This window comes from Trachymyrmex cornetzi, unplaced genomic scaffold (assembly GCF_001594075.2).
Source record: "Trachymyrmex cornetzi isolate Tcor2-1 unplaced genomic scaffold, Tcor1.1 scaffold726, whole genome shotgun sequence".
Taxonomy (NCBI): Eukaryota; Metazoa; Arthropoda; class Insecta; order Hymenoptera; family Formicidae; genus Trachymyrmex; species Trachymyrmex cornetzi.
This window is the reverse complement of record NW_017300055.1, coordinates 386,997-408,239: the sequence shown is the minus strand read 5'-3', so window position 1 is coordinate 408,239 and position 21,243 is coordinate 386,997. Positions and strand designations below refer to the sequence as shown.

Here is a 21,243-nt window from a genome sequence, read left to right as displayed (position 1 = left end):
GGAACTCCGTGTCCCCCTGCCCCCCCCCCCCCCCCCACCGTGGATTCGCCAGTGAGTTAAAATTTGTCTCATAATACTAACAAGTCTTCGAAATAAATTGATGCAGCTTTAATTATGTATGGAGAACATGTATGGAGCTTAAAGAACGTCGCTATCTCATTCTCCGCTTCTATTCTATTGTTCACCTCGCTTTTGCATCTTTTTCCCCGTTCTCCACGCCCGTGCCGTCGATAAGTCTTCGCGAGTTGAATATTTGCTAGTGACAGTTAACACTGATAAACGTACGTGTGTAAGTCGTCACGAGTGTACACATTGATGATTGTAAGAGCCGTTCCATGATTCTTCGAATCGTTATCGTGTAATCACCGAAACTCGTAACGGAATTCTTTTGAAAATTCCATAACTCTGTCCTTGAATGTCAGAAACATTTCAACCTTAATCATATCGAGTTCTATACTTCGATAGAGAGTTGGCTACGCTTTTTCAAAATGGAAAAAAGAAATTGTGAGAGTTTTGGAGATTGACTGTGTATTTTGAAACGAGATAAAAATGACAAAAGTGAACAGATTCAATAAGTGCTGATCAATAAAATTATAAATTTTCTGTGATTTTGCTTATTTGTAATTTTCATCTCATTTCAAGATAATTGACTTCCTGGGTTGCGTTCCAAAATTCAACTTTTTCAACTCGAGTATTATTTTATCCTTGTCGGTCACCAAATGTTGAATAAAGATAAAAGATACTCGGAGTTGACAGAGCCAAGTTTTAGAACGCACCCCTGGAGGATACATAATTCTAGAGTTATTAAAGCTTTGAAATTTCAAACTTTCTCTTAAGATTTTAAATTACAATATAAAACAAATTAAATAATAAATATAAGTACTAAATAATATTTATCAACTAAAATTTCTTTAAGAAATCTTTTATATAACCCTTCTATTCTTTTAGTATTATGTATTTTCTTCCATCAATCGAAATTCCGTTAAAATTTAAAATCAATACCTATAAGATTTGATTTATTAATTTCTTTAGAAATATTATCTATTTTGATTTTTCAAATATATTTTTTCAATGTCAAGTCTGCGTAGCGTTTATAAGTTATAATAACCTATTATTAAAAAAAGAGTTAAGGATTTCTCAAGTTCCCTCCACGTAGATCCAACATTATCATCATTCCCCCGGCCCATCGTGTGAAAAGCGCATATCAAATCCGCATCCACCGACGATATTCTCATACACGCATGAACACGCCTCCACGCGCGCCACGCACACGTGCGCACGGAGAACGCAGCTGCTACAAAAATACGTAGTTTTACTCGTCAGGGCTATCTCGCTTCAGGCATCTTCAAAGGAAGCCGCCTTAACGTTATTACGATAATAAAACTAAGCGAGCCAGAGTGAACCCTCAGCTATAAATACCTCTTTCCTTATGTCGTATATGTATATGTGTATGTAAATGAATGTGTATATAAATACAGTGTGTGCATGTGTGTGTGTTGTAGGTAATAGCATGTACAGTCGGGTGCAGTATTGTGTATAGATGATTTTAAAATTAGCTAGATAAAGATATAAGATGAAAATTAATTTGGAAATTTATCCTAGATAAAGATGATTTTAATTTAATTAATCTAGATCTAGATAAATTTATTTAAATATTTATCTAACAATTCCAAATAATTTTGTTTTTATTTTTATCTTTGAGATTACTTACCTACAGTTTTTAAAAGAAATTACGGTAATTATTTAGAATACCATACCTTACCTAAAATCTTATAATAAAAATACACTCATTCGACGCGTTTTCACTCAAAATGAAAGAATCTGACAAAAAAATGCGGCGGTCGGCCTCGTGAACCGAGATATTAAGGGCCGGTTGTTCCACCTTTTGATAAATTTTATCTGCTAGATAAATATGCCAATCCACGCATGTGATTGGGTAATCTTGCTACTTACCCGACAGGTAAAATTTACCAAAAGGTGGAACAACTGGGCCTAAGTGTTGAAGTTTGATATTTTAGAGGTTAAGATATCTGTCATCTCCACTCGATACAGCGTTATGTATACATTCTGCTTTAATTACACAAATTCACTGCTTTAAAAACAAATTCTCTGCTTCATAAACACAAATTCACTATTTAAAAACACAAATTCACTGTTAATGCAAAGAATTTGTGTGCTTAAAACAGTTAATTTATGTTTTTAAGGGGTTATGCCTACCTGCATGGTCAAAAAAACACGTATTCTTGAGAATTTTTTTTTTTAAAACTTGAAGTGCTTTTGAAATAAACGTTTATGTTTTCAAATATATGTATTTCGAGAGAGAGGATAATTCAGTATTTTTTTTATTGCAAAATATCGATAAATATAAGGAAGATGTGAATAATCTCCCAGAAGCAGTTTTTCTAGAAGCGTTTTGCGGTGACCACTCTAGCTTTGAGCTGGTTTATTTCAAATCAAAAAGCCCGACAAATTTAGTTAATATATAAGATTATCTAGTGCCCGATCGTTCATTTTTTTTGAAAAATTAATTTGCGACAAAATGGCGGCTGTTCAAATTCGAAGGTACGATTCTTCTACTAAAGTTCGCTCGTTTTTTTATCAATAAAAAAAATACGCAACGAAAAAAAGTCACGATCGGGCACTAGATTTTTTAGTATTAAAGAAGCCTGCCAAATTTCATTTTGATTGATGCAGCGGTTTTTGAGATATTTTAGTCACCGATTTTAAAAATGCGGTTTTGAGAAAAATGCGTTTGAAGTTTGCCAAGTGATTTTGAAAGGTGTCTCCTAAAACATCTTAGAATTCCCCAAAAACCCCTAACAGCTAGAATCAAATCCCCTACATTTTCCCCCAATAGTTCGGACTGTACAAAATTAAAAAAAAAAAATACGCAATTTCACGTAAAATACAGTAGAATCCGGATTATCTGACATTATTATTTTCATCTCTTGAACTCCCTATCCGACCTTATTATCGAGTTTTCATAATGGTAATGCATGCTCAAATTTATCGCGCATAATGCTATCATCACGAAAATTCAATAACGAGGTCAGATAATCTGGAAGATAAAAAAAATGATAATCCAGGTTCTACTGTATTCACACTTTCATTCATAAGTCTTTATTGCGTAAAACAACAATTTTTGGAAAGTGTCGGACAAACAATTCGTCGAGGTACATATCAATTTGTTGCCTAGAACTAAAAAGACGCTCCACTGGTGCTGATGACAGCAAAGATGTGTTACACTTAAAAAAGAACATTTTTTACATTTGGATAAGAATGAAGGTATCTTCGCTTTTTCTCTTTCCAACGCTCGAATATACAGGGTGTAATTAAAAAAACATGTATGGAGCATTTCATGAAATACAGAACAAGAATTCATGTTGAGAAGTCCTGAGTCATATTTTTATCTGAACTTTATGTCTGTTATTATACGGTGTTAAAGTTAGCGAATCAGTGTCTGTCTATAGAGGGAAAGCAGGGACAGGAAGTAGCAAGGCGGAGTGAAACTGATGAATACGCGGCAGGAGAAGAACGATAATGAGCAGCGAAGTGGTTGTAATCATCAATCCCTCTCTCTTTCTTGTTTTCCTCCTATAGACGGACGCTGATTCGCTAACTTTAATACTGTATAATAATGAACATAGAACTCAGATCAAAAAATGACGAAGGACTTTTAGACTTGGATTCTTCCTGTATCTCATGTATAAGAGCTTTCTTAGTTACACCCTGTACATTCATCTCATTTTAAGTGCAAAAATTTTTGGGGATTTTAAGAAACGCGAATAAACTTATCTTCCATGTAAAATGTAATTAAACGCCACTCGACCTTACGTAGAAAAGGATGCTCTCTGTTTCCTAATGCCCGTTTCCACCAATGTAGATTAACTTTAATCTCGTTTCAACTTACTCTTCGTCTTTTTCTAGTTCTAAAGATTAGAAAAAGACGAAGAGTAAGTTGAATCGAGATTAAAGTTAATCTACATTGGTGGAAATGGGCATAAGGGTGTCGGGAAATAAAGTACAGCAAGGTTTGCAATTGGAGAGTGTCAGAACTAAAAGATTAGAAGTAAAGAATGTCATAGTTACTTTGGACACAAACAATACGACGTACTGCGTGCCAATTAAAGTATACTTCATATGAAGCTTACAAAGATTTTTATTATACTAAATGTTATACTAAGGCTATATTCGGAAACATTACCCATGTATCATCTTATCTTTGTTTAACATTGGGTGAACAACAAGGACAAAACAATATACAGAGGCACTCGGGTAACGTTTCCGAATGCAGCCTAAGAATGTATAAATCACAAAGATGTGACATATATATATATTATTTCAAATTAATATTTTATTTCATTATTTAATAATGGGACAATAACATATTTCTCGCTTCCATAATATGATATGATAAAACATTTCCCTTTTATTTTAGATAACAACCACATATATACACACTATATAATACTTGTGATATTTCATGGAGTTCCTTGGATATCCCACGGATGTCGTCTAAGACATGCGGACACTTGTACAGGGTGTTGCAGATACATACTAGGCAGCACGACGGGTTGCGCGGCAAACTTTGCATGGCCAAGCGTGGTTTAATAGACAATGACAGTGACTTTATACATTATACAATGACAGTGACTTTATATTATAAAGTTTATGTTATAAAGTCACTGTCATTGTCTATAAAATCGCGTCTGCCCATGCAAAGTTTACCACGCAACCCGTCGTACTGCCTAGTATGTATCTGCAACACCCTGTACATCTGGATATCCGTTGAATAACTGAGACCATTCACAGATATGATAACATTACTCTATCGCGATATCCCCAAAATGACGTCCCTATATTATAGGATAAAGTGTGCTGTGTGGGATGTATATTGGAGCGACCCTTTCCTATACTAAACTATAGAAAACTGCGGTTCGATGGAGAAAAGAAAGGTAAGCAATATTGCAGGTCTTTCTGACTCTTTCCTACTTAGGGTAATAAAACAACATTAACTAATCAGTGAATCTCTGATGAAGAAAACAGTACCAACTTTGAATGGCCTTGTTCAGGAACTGAGACACTCTCATAACTCACTCCAGTGTGTTATAGAGCTCACTGGCTAAGCCAAATGCTTAAATTAGAGTTTCTATTATGTAACCTAATTCGTCAACTATAAAGGCCATATTTTTGGATGTGCATGCGCAAAAAAAAAATCGAAAAGAACAAAAGTAATACGGTTCGGAGGGAGACATAAGAAGGTACTATTGATTTAAACTTGGGTGGCGTCACCAAGGTCATATCGGTTTTTAAAAATGGAAACCTCTATTTTTTATTGCATATTCTTGTATTTTATCTTATGAGCTCTTCAAAACACTAATAAAATATTTTTTTATTAAGTACTTTTCACAAGGTGTCCGATCAAACCTCTTAAATATTGTTCAGAATTATGCTTTGAATAACATTTGTTAAGACGAATACACATTTTTGTAACAAAAATGAAAAATAAGAGGAACAATGTCCAATGATAGCCTTGATCTTGACAAATGTTATTCACAGAACATGATCCTGAACAACATTCAAGAGAAAAATTAGAATTTGGGTGAAAATTCACCCACAGAAGTCAGGATTAATATAAATAAATACCACTATCATATTATTTTTGGCTCGCAAGAAAAATAGATTAGAACAAATTGGTTGTGAAAATAAATTCATTTAAAGTTAATTTACAAAAACTGTATTGAACGTTATAATGATTACGTGTAATAGGTATTTTTGTCGCTAATTGATAGCGACATTCCGCGAAAGTGGAATCTAACCGGAAATCAGTACTGAACTGATATGTCGAGAAATCCATAATCCGCGACCACAGACGAGAAAACGGCTTCTAATTATGTCTCCTATGGAGAGAAGCATGTATCGGATGTATCCTGTTCGGAGAAAAAGGGACCGGTATTCTCCCCTTATCCCCCCCCCCCTTCTCGTTCTCTCCCTCCCATAACGTTGCGGTTCAGCGACTTTGATTCGCCTTATCGCTGCTAATGAGAGCCGGACGTACGTTCTTTGATCTTCGATCGCTTATTAACGCTCGTTGCCATGAAAATCTTTCTCCCTTTTTCTACCTGCTTCCCACTCGAGAGCTATTAAGACCCAGCATATTTAACGTATTACTTTTTATTTCAATGTGACTGTAATAAACATCACAAATATCTATACATTATCTTACAATATCTTAAACATTTAACAAATAATTGCAAATTATATGGATTTTATTTTTAGGAAAATTGCACCTAGAATTATAATATGTAATATAGTTTCAGCCAAGAAATGATTTATAATTAAATATAAACAGTTATTATTTTATGTTATGCAAGATATATCATTTAAAATACATATTATTTTTTCAATTCTCCAGAGTTTATAATATATACTGAGAGTTAATATAAACCGTTAACTTGTGTTAACGTAAATCTCCTTAAAAAAAAAAGATTTTAATTAATAATATATTACAATATATTATGTTTAGAATATAAAAAAAATCTCATTTTTCGGGTTAAAAAAGCACATTTTTTAGCACACATTCATGATTTATGATGAATATTTTCTAATTTTCCCGACATAAAGTATAAGCGAGAAAATAGTTTGGCATTTGAAGAATCACAGTTACCCCTCGTTCTGCCTGCCGTTGATCTTCGTTGCCCATGAAATTTGGCATCGCTGTCATATTATAACGCAATCCTCGGCAGAAGGATACGTTCAATCGCTCGCATTTGGCGCCGGTTCCGGGATGCGCGTGGTTGATGCCCCAACCTCGGACCAACGCCGTCGAAAGGATAAGCACCACAATACGTAGCACCATTTTCAACGTCAATAATATTCACATTTTGTTCTGCATATAATAAACAGTAATAATATGCATATAATTCATATATACACTCGCGCTGACGAGGTCACGTGATCGCGACACGCGGTACCCCGTTAAACACATCCGTGTCGGTGGTCGACAGTCGACTGCAGTTGACTAACTTCAGCTCGAGATGCAACGCCAAGTTTACACTGGTCACGCAATGTCGCAGATGCGGACGTTCGGGTAATTCCGCGCCCGTTCGGCCGCACTCTCTTCCCCCACCTCCCACTTTTTGCCGCCACGGCCGCCGTCACGGCGGGCCCTATTATCTCGACTCGACCGCCGATGTGCCGAGGATTATGGGACCGATCCCGCAAGGGCTGCACTGGCTGCAGGCATAATAATTAGGAACAAAGAGAGCGCTGAACGTTAAGCTGCGTCGCCGATGAATTCTGTCATTTTCCCGAAAGAGCAGGATACTTTTTTCTTCTGTGAAATACATTAATTTAATATGTATAAATTCGATGGCACGTTTAAGGATACATATAAAATTAATGTTAATGGCTTTTTATGAATTTATCCTTTCAATGAGATTTTTAAACTTCGCAGAAATATGTAATAAATTTTGAAGATGTCTGAAAAGAACATAATAAATTCAATTTCTTTGTATGTGTGTTTAAAGAAAACAAAAAGTTGATAAAAAAAGAATATATAATATAATTTTGGATGCAAATTCATTTCTTAAATATAATGGTTTTATAATAATAGAATTTTGAAATTTGTACTGCTATAACACACACACATACACAACATATTTCGCAAAAATTCTAGTGAAAAATTTAAAAATAGTAAGAAGAGAGAGAGAGGGGGGAGGGAGGGAGAAGGTAGTTCAAGCGATAAAATTTTCGAATTTGCAAAATCACTGTAATTTACAAAAATTATGAAAAATCTGAACATTCCTGACCAGATTGAATAGAACGTTTTCTATAAAAATGCTAGGAAGTGGATCCAAGAACAGATCGGTTCTGATATTTTATTCGAAGAAAAGCGGACGATGAATTCAAAACGGCGAGCCGAGTCGTTATGATCTACCATTGTGTTAACACGATTTCGGGTTTTCCACAGCCGGTCCCTTTGGACCTTTTTGGGTCCAGCTAACGCGGTCTGTTACGCCCATCGAAGAACGACCTTGGTTTACTTCGGCGCAGACTGTGAAACATAGAATAAAGAAATCTACAATGAGACAGGCTAGGCCTTCGGCTTTCTTTGACGAAGCCCGCTTCTCTCGCCGCTTTCTTTTCCTTTCAAACGCGAAAATGCTAATTGTGCGTATTTTATATATGGCGTACGGCTTTTTTCTCGGCGAGCTCTCAATATCCGTTGTCCTTTTTCGATTCTTAATCTTATCGAAGGACGACGTACAATTTTTACAATTACAATTAATAATTGTTACTCACAGACGCGTTTACACAAACACAACTCGAATTTATTATTTACTACGAATATACTTTTATTAGCTTGATGTAAGATCCAAAAGCATATAGGAGGTGCGTTTACCAGCGCGTTCGCTGGTGAAGCCCGATGGAACGGGGACTAACGGAGATGAAAGAATGGAGGGGGTTAAGGCGGCGGCGAACCATCAAAGAGGATTGTAATTAGTCGCGCATATGCCGCGCATCAGACGGAGCATCAAACGCGGGAATCTCTGTTTTTTGCTTGCTATTTCTATCTCGAATACCATCTTCTGCAATGTACAACTTGAGAATGCGCAAAATTCACCTAATTGAGATTTGTTTCTGCGAAAAGTTAGAACACCTACAAAACAAAACAATCTTCTAAAAACTTTATTATATTATACATACTTGTAAACTATATGTAAACCTAATATCGTGAATTACAAATAAAGATTATAAAGACATTATTGATTAAATAAAGTCGTGATTAAGCATTTTGCAAATTAAATAAAAATCAACATTAATAATTCTTTTGCATAAATAAACGGTTGCTACCTAGTGAAAATGGTAATTTTTTTCTTCAAAGTAAATTACAAAATTGTAATTTATATAGATGGTTAAAAAATTTTTTAGATTTACGTAGGATGATATTCTATACAAATTAAAAATCTGTTTTGATTTTTTGGTTCAGGCATGAATTACAGTCGCTAGGATGTACTCAAAATTGTGACGTCGTGGCGAACCGCCAAACTAAATGTTCATGTTTTTATTATTTAGAATACTTTTTTTTCATATAAAAATTTGTATGTACTCTACAATAATTATATTAAAACATGCAAAAAGTTTGAAATTGATCAACATTAATCTTCCTTATGAAAAAAAATTACGAAATATCACCTTGTTTTCGGCCTCCTATAATGTATAGGAGTCCCTCCCTTAATTTAGTGTAAAAGGGATTTGTTTATCTACAACACAAAACACAATTAGTTTAATTTCAATAAAACGTAAGAGTTTTAATAAAACGTATTGTTAAGGCAATACATATTTTTTGTTGTATCCAAGAAAATTTGTTTGATTTATCAATTTATGATGGGGTGGGGGGGGGGGGGGGCGGAATTGCATCGGCAGGCCAGCAGATACATAAATGGCGCGAGAAAGTCTCTCATTACTCGGTAATAACCTGTAATAACGTAGATTTAATGCGTGGCTTCAAGTACAGGCTACAGATAATCGTTCACCGCCTTCGGCAGTTTTAATGAATTGCCCCCTTCCACTCTCCCATCTTCTTTCTTCGCCCTCTACACTGTTCCATTTCAGTTTTGATACCTTTTTCAATGATGGGAAACAAATGTTATTTAATTATTATTCAATATCGGCTTACATAATATATTAAATAATTAAAGAAAGGAACGTTAAAGCCTACACAGGTTCTTTAATGTGACAAGCAATAACGCGACTAATAAATAGACTAAATATAAATAGACTATATAAATAGACTATATATCGACTCGTTAGTTAGCGACTTTCAGAGCGATTAATAATCTCAATTGCTCTAAATCTATATATATTTTTGCTAAGCTAAGGAAATTCAAAAACGCCAAATATAATTACTCTGTAGAAAGTGAGAGAGATACTTATATATTATTCATTTTGTTCTGGTAACAAAATGTTTTATTTCTAACTACAAACGATCTATAAACATCCTACAAACAGATTTGTACCATTAAATGATCAGTTTAGTTAATAAATTCAACAAATTAATATTGTCGTGGTAACCAACGATTTGATTGATCATATATCAACAAATAGATTTTGTGTCAGTAACAAAATTTTGGTTATTGATACAAAACATTTCTCTCAGTGCATGTTTAGTAATAAAGTAGAAGTTAATTAAGATGATTACTTTCCATTCATTTTAAAATCAAAAGACCTCGTACTCCCACCGTTTTTCAGAGATCGCACGTGGTCCAGTCCCGAGTTATAAGGATTAATTTCCTTGACTCAAAATTTGGACCGACGTACGCACTGCTCGTAGGAAACAGGTGTTATAGCGTCTCTTCGGGACGTTGATCCATATTCTGGAGCGATAAGAAGTGCGTCCGACTCTCAGGTATTTGCCGCTGCGCGTATATCTGTGAGATAAAGTCTAAGTGTCCTTCCATACCCTCTCCACCTCCATCCTTGTCTCTCCCATTGAATCTAATTTCCTATGGCTTGGATGTAACAAGAAATATTGTGAACACAACATGGACTTGCCACCAGAAAGTAAGCAATACTTTTAATATTGAGCCCATCATTTATAATAAATGGCTTTTTTCATTGCATTATAACGTTGATCTTGATATTTATTATACTTCCGGATATTTCCCAGAAATGTGTCAAATTTAGATCTAAAGAATTTTTAGTGTAGTTTATTTTGTATAATTTAGAAAAACTGCAAAAATTTAATTACATTATTTATTGTTATTTTTATTAATCGCTATTTATTTAATTAATAAATTCTAAAGTTTGAGTATTAGTTATTAAAATGACACTTCTGCAACTTTATTTTAATTACAGAAAATTACGTTACAGAAAATTCATGGAAGGTTATATAGCTCATTACATATAATTCATAGCCAAAATTCATACCCATCCTTTTAAGTGAATTAATTATAATTATTAATAAGTATGAACATTAATATCTTGACATTTGTTATATATATTATTTATTACGTTTGAAATTTGTATTGTATAGATCGTAGTAGCATAAAATAAGATGATGATGCACGCAATACCTTAAATTAAATTAGGCAAAATTTTACACTTTTTAATCAAAAAATTGTATGTGGGAGAGACTGGGGACAGTTGTAACGGAGGTTAGTTGTAACACAATGCGTATATCTTTTAAATGATAACTTATCATTTAAAAGATATACGCATTGTGTGTTAACAACTCAAAATTACACCTTTTTGCAAATAGTATCATAAAACTAAATAGTCATGTGCATTAAAAGAAATAAATATATGTCACAAATAAAGAAATATATGTATATTTCTAAAAAAATTCTTACAACTGTCCCCAGTCTCCCCTATTATAACTAAGCTATCATTTTACTTACTGCATTGAAATTTACATATGACAGGTTAACAAAATTACCCGCGGTTATTTTTAGTGATTTTCTGCTTTTCATCATGATCATAATGAAAAGCTTTCTTTGCGCTATTGGCATTTTGTACCATTCCGCATTGTATCTGTAAATTTATTACTTTTAGTATCTACTTAGCTATTTACTTATCTTTTTTATTCTTTTTTTAAAAGAAAACATTAAATCTTTTACACTACTTCGAGAAATTTTTCAATTTTATTATTTCTTGTTATTTTATTCACTTGAGCATATATGATTTTAATAAGTGCATTTCTGGTAGCATGTGTAAAACGTACGCGGATTCATACACCTTTTCGCTGGAATCTATTATTTTCTGACCTTGCCAATTTTCAAAAAATGTGTTGAGTAAAAGTGCGCTTAAATAACTAGTGTGTTTCAACAAGTGATTGACATCTTCCGTACTCGTTATCACCTAAAGAAGCATATATGAACGTAATTAAAATCAACGTATAACTATCAAATGAGTATATATATATATATATATATAATTACCTGAAATCCTAAAATACTCAGAACCGATATGTTAGCTCCGACGTGTATGAAGAGCGGTATTCTATGTATTGACTCAATAACAAGGGAAAATCTATCATAGTACGTATAAAAGCATAAATTATTGTATACTTCAGAATGACAAGTAATGACGAAAACATGTACTAACTGTATCGCCTCTGTGTGCCTTCGAATACTGTACACAATATTCGAGTAAAGTTTGTTCCTCGCAGGCATCTGCAAATCGTCGCCTTCGCATTCAAATGATCTTTCCAAACGATATCTGCAAGATCATGTTATTCACAGATGTTACTTAAAAGCAATTTTGATCAATGATCTAACACTCACCTCAAAGCTACAAACAAACCGCAGCAATGTTGGATGAGCGTCATATACAAGACGTCAAATGTAAGCACCAAGATTGTGTAAGATATAACGCATGTAGTAACATGTACAAAAATTGGAACATAATATTTTTTTGGATCAATCATATAATTGACGTGGTACGGTAATCCTACTTGTTTATGTGCATTACTTGACGGATCATCCTTGCTGGATTCCGTGTAGAGTAGTTTACTTAATAATGTTGTAAATACAAAAACAACAGTATGACTGAGTAAGACACCTAATAATTAAAAAAACCGTCACACGTTTTCGGGTTCTCTTATAATTTGTGATTTTATCAATGTGATGAGAAGAGGTACGCGCGATGTCAAGGTAACATGTAAAATGTTAAAAAAAGATTAAAATTTAATAAGAATTATAGAAAATATTTTGATAAAAATATGCCGAATAGGGAAGACAGCCCCGATGACCTTGAACTCGCCTGTATAAACGTAGCCCAATTTCTTTCCATACAATGCATATGAAAGCAGAATTCTAGTCTCTTCATCCGACTTTGGAGAATACCAATATTGTCGCATTCTCGTCAAAAGTGTTCTAATCTGCAGCTCGAGATCAATTTAAGTACGATTTTACGTTGCTTGACTATTATCCAATCTTATTCTACTCAGTCATTTAAATTGAAACGGAAAGAACAATTTTGCTGATCGAAGTACATCTAAAAATTTAATTATAAATATAGATCTGCAAATAGTTTGTTGGATTGTTAAAATAATTATGTAGGATGTTTAAGCATAATAAGCAATGCTGCAAAAAGTTTAGACATTCCAGCAACCAGTTTGAATTATATAATTATTGCGGTGATTTGACAAAATTAATTTCAGATTTAAATTTAGTTAAATTTTTAGATATTTTAGCAAAACCGTTCTTTCCGTGTATACATATAAGAGTGATTATTTTTATTTACGCACCTCCGGTAACGTATATATTGCACAAATCAGTTTACTTATCGCTACCATGCCGAGAACTAATATCGGCAAACAATCAATCATTTCTAAAGAATCTGACCAAATTTCAATTGTACCCAACACCTACATTCAGAATGGATTTATATATTATGTAAATGTATCACTCGTGCGATATTTGTACTTGTAATCGATTTGATTCGTTTTAATTTCATGCTTTGTCATAGTCGAGAAAAAAGATAGCGACACGCTATAAAGTATTAAATTCTACAATTACCACTATTATTTAACAATATAATTATTGAAAAAAACGTTTGGTATTTATTAAGTTTTCACTACGTCTTCAGATAACAAAATCGCAGAATTAAAAAATGTATATAATGCGTCATAATAATTAAATGATCGTGTACCTCAAATGTCATTCCAGATCCAAGTACGAGTAGAAATGCGAAATATATCGCACAGCGTTTACCTGTCGTATGATAGGGCCATAGACCGCTGACGCTTAATAGAACCTGTATAATATTGTAATGCGACTCTCGAAAGAATTTATCGACATTGTCCATCTCCCTTATTATCGTCCCTTACCTATCGCTGTTTCGCGGGAATGAAATTTGTTTAACTCAGGGTATAGATGATAGTCAGACGCTTATGAAAAATTCCGTTTAATCTCGTCGATTGTCGTATATATCGGAAAACATATGCGTTGCTTCCACGGTTGTATCACCAAAGCAATCTTCGAGAAACTGAATTTGCAGTAGCATTCGTAGCAATAAATATTTATTGCACTCATTATTATCTACGTCGAGACGGTACGCCTCTACGTAGTTCTTTAGGAACCTTTATGTAAGGCTGAAAGACCAGAAATTTGTTTAAATTATGAATTACTGCAAAGAAAAGAACAGTCACCCTATGGACGTACAATCTTGAAAAAGTTCATTTTTTTATTCCTTTTTTCCTTCCTTTACAATAAGAAACGTTGGAATGACAGTGATGAGTGCTTTAATCGGTTCGTTTTACTTTCTGTTATTAATAAGAACTTTTAAATACTTCATTTTAATGTTAATTATCACAGAGCTTTCTATATGTGACAGATTATAAATTATTGTTAAACATTCATAATTTATTTATCAAGAATTTATTACCTGCAACAATTTTTAATAACAATTATAGCGATTAGAAATAAAAAGATTTTTTTATGTTAACAAATATTTGTGATAGCAATGATAGCAATAAATAAAATTTATATGATAGTATTGATAATTTAACAGATTAAAATTCTGTTTAAAAAGAAATTTTCTATAAATCTCAAAAATTAATTAAAGTTTTATATAATTTAAGAAAATGCAACAAAGAAATTCAGGGCTAATGAGAATACAGCGCGGATATAGATGAATGCAAAAAAATTTTTGAAATAAAAGACTTATTTACTCTGCTAAGGCATGCTGTCTCTATTCCAATCGAACGTTTCGACTCTCTTTGGAGTCCTCCTTAGCGATGCAGATATACACATAAATTTATATATTCATAGAATGTTTAGCAGTCCATCAAAAATAAATCGCTCCCCAATAAGCATTATATTATCGGAAAGAAGCTCTTCAAGAGCTCAAATTTAAGAATAAGATGTCCTACAATATAGTCTCGAAGGTAACATGAAATAATGATATCAATAAGTTATCTAATGCGTCAATTTTAGAGGAAAAAAGATTAACGTCATTTAAATAACGTCTAAAAGAATTCCTAAATCTAGCTTCTTATGCCCAGATAGCACATTATATTCTGAGAATATACTAAAAAGGTCACGTTTGATATTCGTATAATATTCCTATGTCCGCAGCGACATTGTTCGCAGTATATCCTCAGAATATCGAGATGAATTTCGAAAATTTTCCTTAAGAGTGTGTAAAAAATATCTATTAAAAATAATGTTCTTCGCTAACAGAATATGGACTGGAGAGAGCATTGCGGTCGTGTGGGTATGAATTTTGTAATCGGAAGTGCATCATGGGAGACCATCTATAACGCGTTTTTTACCGTAAGTAGCGCTGCATAGTCCTTCATGACATCCATGGCATCATGGAGGACATGCATGGCATCATGGTTAGTTGTGCGGCGTGCTCCTTGACAAAATAAGAAAATTACAGACTTTTCATTCGTAAGTAATAGTAATAACACTAATGGGACCTCTACAATAAGCCGCAAGTCAGAACGTCAGAAGTCTTAACCAGTCTTAACCAAGTCGTTCAAGTTGGTTGTTGGCCAACTTCACCGATTATGACTTAAGATCGCTTAGAACTTCCGACTAATTTATGTATGCTCTAAAAGACAATTATTACGATACATTGATCGTAATCTGAAATTCGATTTGAATTTACCTCCTTCAGTTTATTTCCGGTAGCGGCCATCTTGGACCATCTATTAGGATTATACCCCTACCACCGCAATGCTCTCTCCAGTCCTCCATGTGTCCCTGTTGTGTCTTGTGCCGGAAGGCTTGCTCGGGTACATTATAGAGTTTATTGACAAAGTGGAGTGATTTATGAAACAATGGCAGAAGAAAAAAGTGACAGGTAGCGAGTACTTATCGATAAACACATGTTTTATATTTCTTGCGATATGTTGCATCTGTCGTTTATGCACAATCTACTGGGGTATTGTAAATCGAGGTTATGTTTTCTGGTTTAATTGTTGATAAACACTTTGAAGAGTTCAAACGTTGAGATTCGAAAATTTGAAAATGGAAGACTTGTATGTATAAAAAATTAATAATTAACAAATTTTACGTATTATTAATCCAAAAAACTAAAAATCTAAAAGTTCGAAATCCTTATTAGTAATTAAATTAATATTTAAAACATATTTTCTCTGTGAATTTAAACAAGTTAAATCTTAGAAGGCTTATATAAATGTAAGGAATTTATAAAAGTTGAATTTATAAGGACTTAAAAATTTGACGAAATGTATAACTGTATACGATTGTAGAATTAAAATCCTTATAACCTGTACAGTTATGATAAATTAATAATTAAAAATAATTAACGTAGTCCAAGCGATAAGTCAGATCAGACGGAGGCTGTTGAGGAAAAGAAAATAAAGCCTGATGACAAGAAGCAAAAATCTAAGCAGGATGAAACAGCGGAGAAAACCAGCGTACAAAGTAACAACAATGAAAGTAGCAATTGTTATTGGTGATTATCTGTAATGAATTATCCTGATGTTTTTTGTTTTATAACACTATGCTTTACCATGGAATGTACTTTACAGCGGCAAAGAAAGGAATCTGAACATTGTTGAATTGCTTTGCGCTAGCTGCTCTCGTTGGTTCCATGAATCCTGTATTGGATATCAGTTGGGAAAACTGGTACCGTTTATGGTGAACTATATATTTGTATGTAAGAATTGTTCGCCGACTGGATTGGAAAGCTTTAAGAAGACACAGGCACGTGAGTATAAATAATATCAAGTATGATATTTATATCAGTTTACATATATGATACAATTCAAGTTATCTGTTTATAATGCTTCTGTGGTGGCTTTGCAGCATTTCCTCAGATGTGCGTGACAGCAATCGCAAATCTACTGCAGATGTGTCAAAAAGAGAATGGACAGAAAACTCTTTTCCACAAGGACAAAGATATCATACCATTTATTGATTGTCATTGGGAGAGCATGACTACAATGCCTCGCAGAGCCACTCAGTCCTGGCATGCTACGGTATTTAATTACAACACCTTCATTAAATTACAGTAGATAGATGTGATAACAGCATGTCTTTATCTTTAATGGCCATTTAATTTCTTCCAGATACATAGAGCATTGCTTAAAGACATTGGGACGTTGTTTACGATGGACGAGAGTACGTCTGAGGGTCAACTGTTTGGATTGGCTAGCTCCGAACTCACGTCAATTAAACCGAATTATGAACAAATGATCAAGAATGGTCACCTTCGAGCAACAGAGATGGGAATACAGCATGTTGGTATGTGTCTATCACTTTTAAATTATTATCACCTCGCACAGAATGCTAGAGATCCAGGCTGAGGTAATATTTTTCGTAATAAATTTATTTACAGATTTTCAGCATATTGAAATTTCTTTCATAGATGCCTATTGAGCATCAAAACTTAATTGTGATATTATTTTAGTAGTTTAGCTGCGTTTTTAAATCCAATAAAATTTCGGCGCGCAGTTTAAAATGACTACAAATATGGGATATATGTATGTCCATATATTTTGTGTGTGCGTGTGCGCGTGTATGTGTGCATATATATATCTAATCCACATTGAATTATTGAAGTATCAAAGTTCTAACTTTGACCGTTATAGGCCTTTAACTCCTAATTCTTATTAGATTATCACCTTTGGTATTATCAATTTCACATCAACTCTTTGTTAGATTTATTAAAATTCTTTAATACTATATTTCAGTGAAATTGGGAGACTTATCATTTCCGTCCACCATATTAGTTCAGCCATTTAATTTAAAATTGTTTTTAATGTCAAAAATTAAAAATCGCCCCGTATATTTTAATTCTTTTATGTTTTGTATATAAGCGCGCGTGTGCGAATATATGCGTTTTTAACGTTTTTATACTTTATAATTTGTATAAAATATTTCAAGCCTATATGTTTTGGAATACAACAAATTAAACGTATATAATTCCATAAATTTTCGCTTATTTCCCAATTTTTAGATACATTACTAAAAGTTTTGTTCATAACTGTATATGTCGTTAGATCTGTCATTTCTTATCTTATCATAAACGCAATCACCAACTCGTTATCAAAAAAACTATTTAAGTTTGAACCATGACGTAGACATCTAATAGACATCTCAATAAACTTTGTTCTAAGTCACGTCGTTATAAGGTCGTAACGTTAATTTTGATATCGTCATATCATTTAATGTATTATTATTTATCCAAGAAATTTATTGCAAGAATAAATTGATCCTCCCATTTACAAAAAAAAAGATTGTTGATTTTTTGCAATGTATTTTGATACTTTGAAAAGAAACAGTGACTAAAGAGGAAGAAGATAGGATTAAGGACAATATTGCTGACGAGAAATATTGAGCACATATTAAAATATCGTAATGGAACGTTCAGTGCCACTTAGCGGAGGATTGCGAGGTCGCAACGCCAAGCGAAAGCTCCCAGGTGAAGCAGCGGGCACGGGTTCTGGAAAAAAGGGTAGAGGATCCGACATGACCACCCCTAAACTGCCGGCTCATGGTTATCCGCTCGAGCATCCCTTCAACAAGGATGGTTACAGATACATTTTGGCAGAGCCAGATCCACATGCGCCTTTCCGACAGGTATGCTTCAGCTTTCTTTGCCTACGTATATTAACTTTTAATTTTTATATAAATCACACACACACACACAAAAGTGTTGTGTATATACATGCATTGGAACAATGTGTCAGCCAAAGGATCAAAATTTTTTTATTTTCATTGCATTCCTATTGCAAGAAAAGTTGATTTGCTGAAGAAAAAAAGGAAAAAATATTTTGTTGATTCTTCCAACAGATTTATAAATTTTCAAAAACTTTATTGATTGAAGAAGATTTTATCATGTTGATTTCTTTTTCAGCATAATAACATATTTTTGTCTTCTTTTCTTTTGTAAATCAATTCGCAATGTGAATGTAATGTAAGTAAATCTTAATTTTTGACTACATACATTGGCTGTGTTTCAATATACACTGCCAATACTGAAAATCTAGAATATATACATAACATGAACTATAAATTTTCAATATATCGGAATGCGGCCATTATATATAGGAATTTATCTAGAATTAAGTACGTCATTAAAGTTTTTGATTAATTAAAGTTACGTTATTGTTTCACATTAATCAATACGTAAAAAGTAAATCATAATTGTAGCATATTTTTATTTTATTTTATTGGGAGTTTTGAAAAGCAATTTCTATGTGTTATAATCAAGGGATTAAGGTTCTGAATTTAAATGCATAATAACATTTAAAATAATTTTGAATATTTTCTAAATTCTTCAATTATTTCAATTTGTGTTCAGGAGTTCGACGAAAGCAGTGATTGGGCTGGTAAACCTATACCCGGCTGGCTCTATCGCGCTCTTAGCCCGAGTACGGTCTTGCTTGCATTGCACGATCGTGCGCCGCAACTCAAAGTGGCTGAGGACAGATTAGCGGTTACTGGAGAAAAAGGATATTGTATGATTAGAGCCACGCATAGTACGTAAGAATACTCTATCAACTTGTTAAAATGCTAGCGTTCTTTTCAACCTCAGAGACTGAATTTTACTAGCAATTATATATTGATATCGTGTATTTTTTAATATAAAATTTCTATATTAAAAGTCTAATTGTACAAATATTTAATGTCAAATACGAGCATATAATCAGAAAGAGCGTATTTTCTAGTACTGATATACATAATTTTTCGATATAATCTGATTAATTTGAAAATATTGATATATTCAAAATATAATCTAATAAATTATAAATATAATCGGGCTCTCAATATTATAGAATACAATAAAAAAATGGACAATAAGAGCATATACACAGCGTGGATCTTAGTACGCCAATTTCTATATAATTAACACAAGAATGTCTACATAATATATAAATATACAATAATTATCTGTACCATATTACTCGTAATTATATGGTACAGATAATTATTGTACATTTATATATTATGTAGACATTCTTGTGTTAATTATATAGAAATTGGCATACTAAGATCCACGCTGTGTATATGCTCTTATTCTTATTGTCCATTTTTTATTGTATTCAAAATATAATATATTAATTGTTATACTAGCTATTAATATTACTGAGAAATTATGCATACTGATACACAATTGAAATTTTTTAATATTCTTTTTAATTTTTGTTTTAGTGATATTTGCATTTTATTTGTTCTTATATTTTATGCATCTGGAAAGTTGATGGGTAATGTTTTGTATAATGATCTAATTACATTTATTATACAGATGTAAGCAGGGGGACTTGGTATTGGGAAGCCACTATTGAAGAGATGCCAGAGGGATCTGCTACGAGACTCGGATGGGGACAAGAATATGCAAACTTACAAGCTCCACTTGGCTATGACAAATTTGGTTACTCATGGAGATCCAGGTATTACATATCATCATTAGACAGAGTGTGAAAAAAGTTTCAAACCCCTTAATACCTTGAAAAGTAAGCATTTTCATACCAAAGTTATAGGGTTTCAAGTGGCACATTACAGTAATAATAGAATAACTTGGATACCATTCTCAAGGTCACGTAAAAATCACCTGAAATTTTTTGAACAGGAAACCTCCACTTTTTTATTACATATTCTTATAACTGACTTCGAAAGTTTTTTCTCTCAGAGTTTTCTAAAGAAAATACTATAATGAATACACAACCAATAGGAAATAAGATCCATAATGGTCAAAGTCTATGACCAAGTCCAATGATCTTTAGTGCTCAAATAATTCGTGAATTTATATACCACGTATGAAATTGCTTCAGTGGTCTAAAGGCCTAGGATGCTCGCACGGAATGCAAAAGATTCAGGTTCAATCCCCGAGCGAGGTAATATTTCGAAATAAATTATTAGGTGTACAACTTTGCTTCCGCCGTTTTTTTTTTCCGAAATTCAAGGCTTTATTGTAAAAAACTGCTTATACATTTATGATTCAAAGTATTGTCCATCGCTGGTCACTACTTTCTCCCATCTTTCGGGCAGCGTACGAATCCCGCGTCGAAAAAAATGGTCATCTTTTGAGGCGATCCACGAATCGATCCAATTTTTTACTTCTTCATAAGACCGGAAGTGCTGGTCAGCCAGGCTGTGTGCCATTGATCGAAACAAGTGATAGTCAGAGGGAGCAACGTCTGGAAAATACGGCGGATGGGGTAGGACTTCCCATTTTAACGTTTCCAAGTATGTCTTGATCACTTTCGCAATTTGGGATCGAGCATTGTCATGCTGCAAAATCACTTTATCGTGTCTC

General features: G+C 33.3%; 2 protein-coding genes across 3 annotated transcripts in view; one reads left to right on the top strand and one right to left on the bottom strand.

Moving 5' to 3' along the window:
• LOC108767793 (frizzled-9) overlaps window positions 1–6,997 on the bottom strand; it is a 16,659-nt gene extending 9,662 nt beyond the window's left edge. Inside the window, exon 1 of the mRNA XM_018517842.1 lies at window positions 6,668–6,997. Coding sequence (XP_018373344.1) covers window positions 6,668–6,859 — 192 coding nt within the window. The 5' untranslated portion in view covers window positions 6,860–6,997. The remainder of the gene's footprint in view (window positions 1–6,667) is intronic.
• ash2 (set1/Ash2 histone methyltransferase complex subunit ASH2) overlaps window positions 5,097–21,243 on the top strand; it is a 20,071-nt gene continuing 3,924 nt past the window's right edge. Inside the window, exons 1-9 of one of the 2 annotated variants that reach the window (XM_018517841.1) lie at window positions 5,097–5,121; window positions 15,770–15,816; window positions 16,291–16,434; window positions 16,511–16,689; window positions 16,788–16,960; window positions 17,051–17,225; window positions 18,355–18,563; window positions 19,288–19,465; window positions 20,233–20,377. In XM_018517841.1, the coding sequence (XP_018373343.1) occupies window positions 15,794–15,816; window positions 16,291–16,434; window positions 16,511–16,689; window positions 16,788–16,960; window positions 17,051–17,225; window positions 18,355–18,563; window positions 19,288–19,465; window positions 20,233–20,377 (1,226 nt within the window). In that variant the 5' untranslated portion in view covers window positions 5,097–5,121; window positions 15,770–15,793. Of the gene's footprint in view, window positions 5,122–15,716; window positions 15,817–16,290; window positions 16,435–16,510; window positions 16,690–16,787; window positions 16,961–17,050; window positions 17,226–18,354; window positions 18,564–19,287; window positions 19,466–20,232; window positions 20,378–21,243 lie in introns of those variants that run through there. The other variant, XM_018517839.1, reaches the window with a different exon arrangement.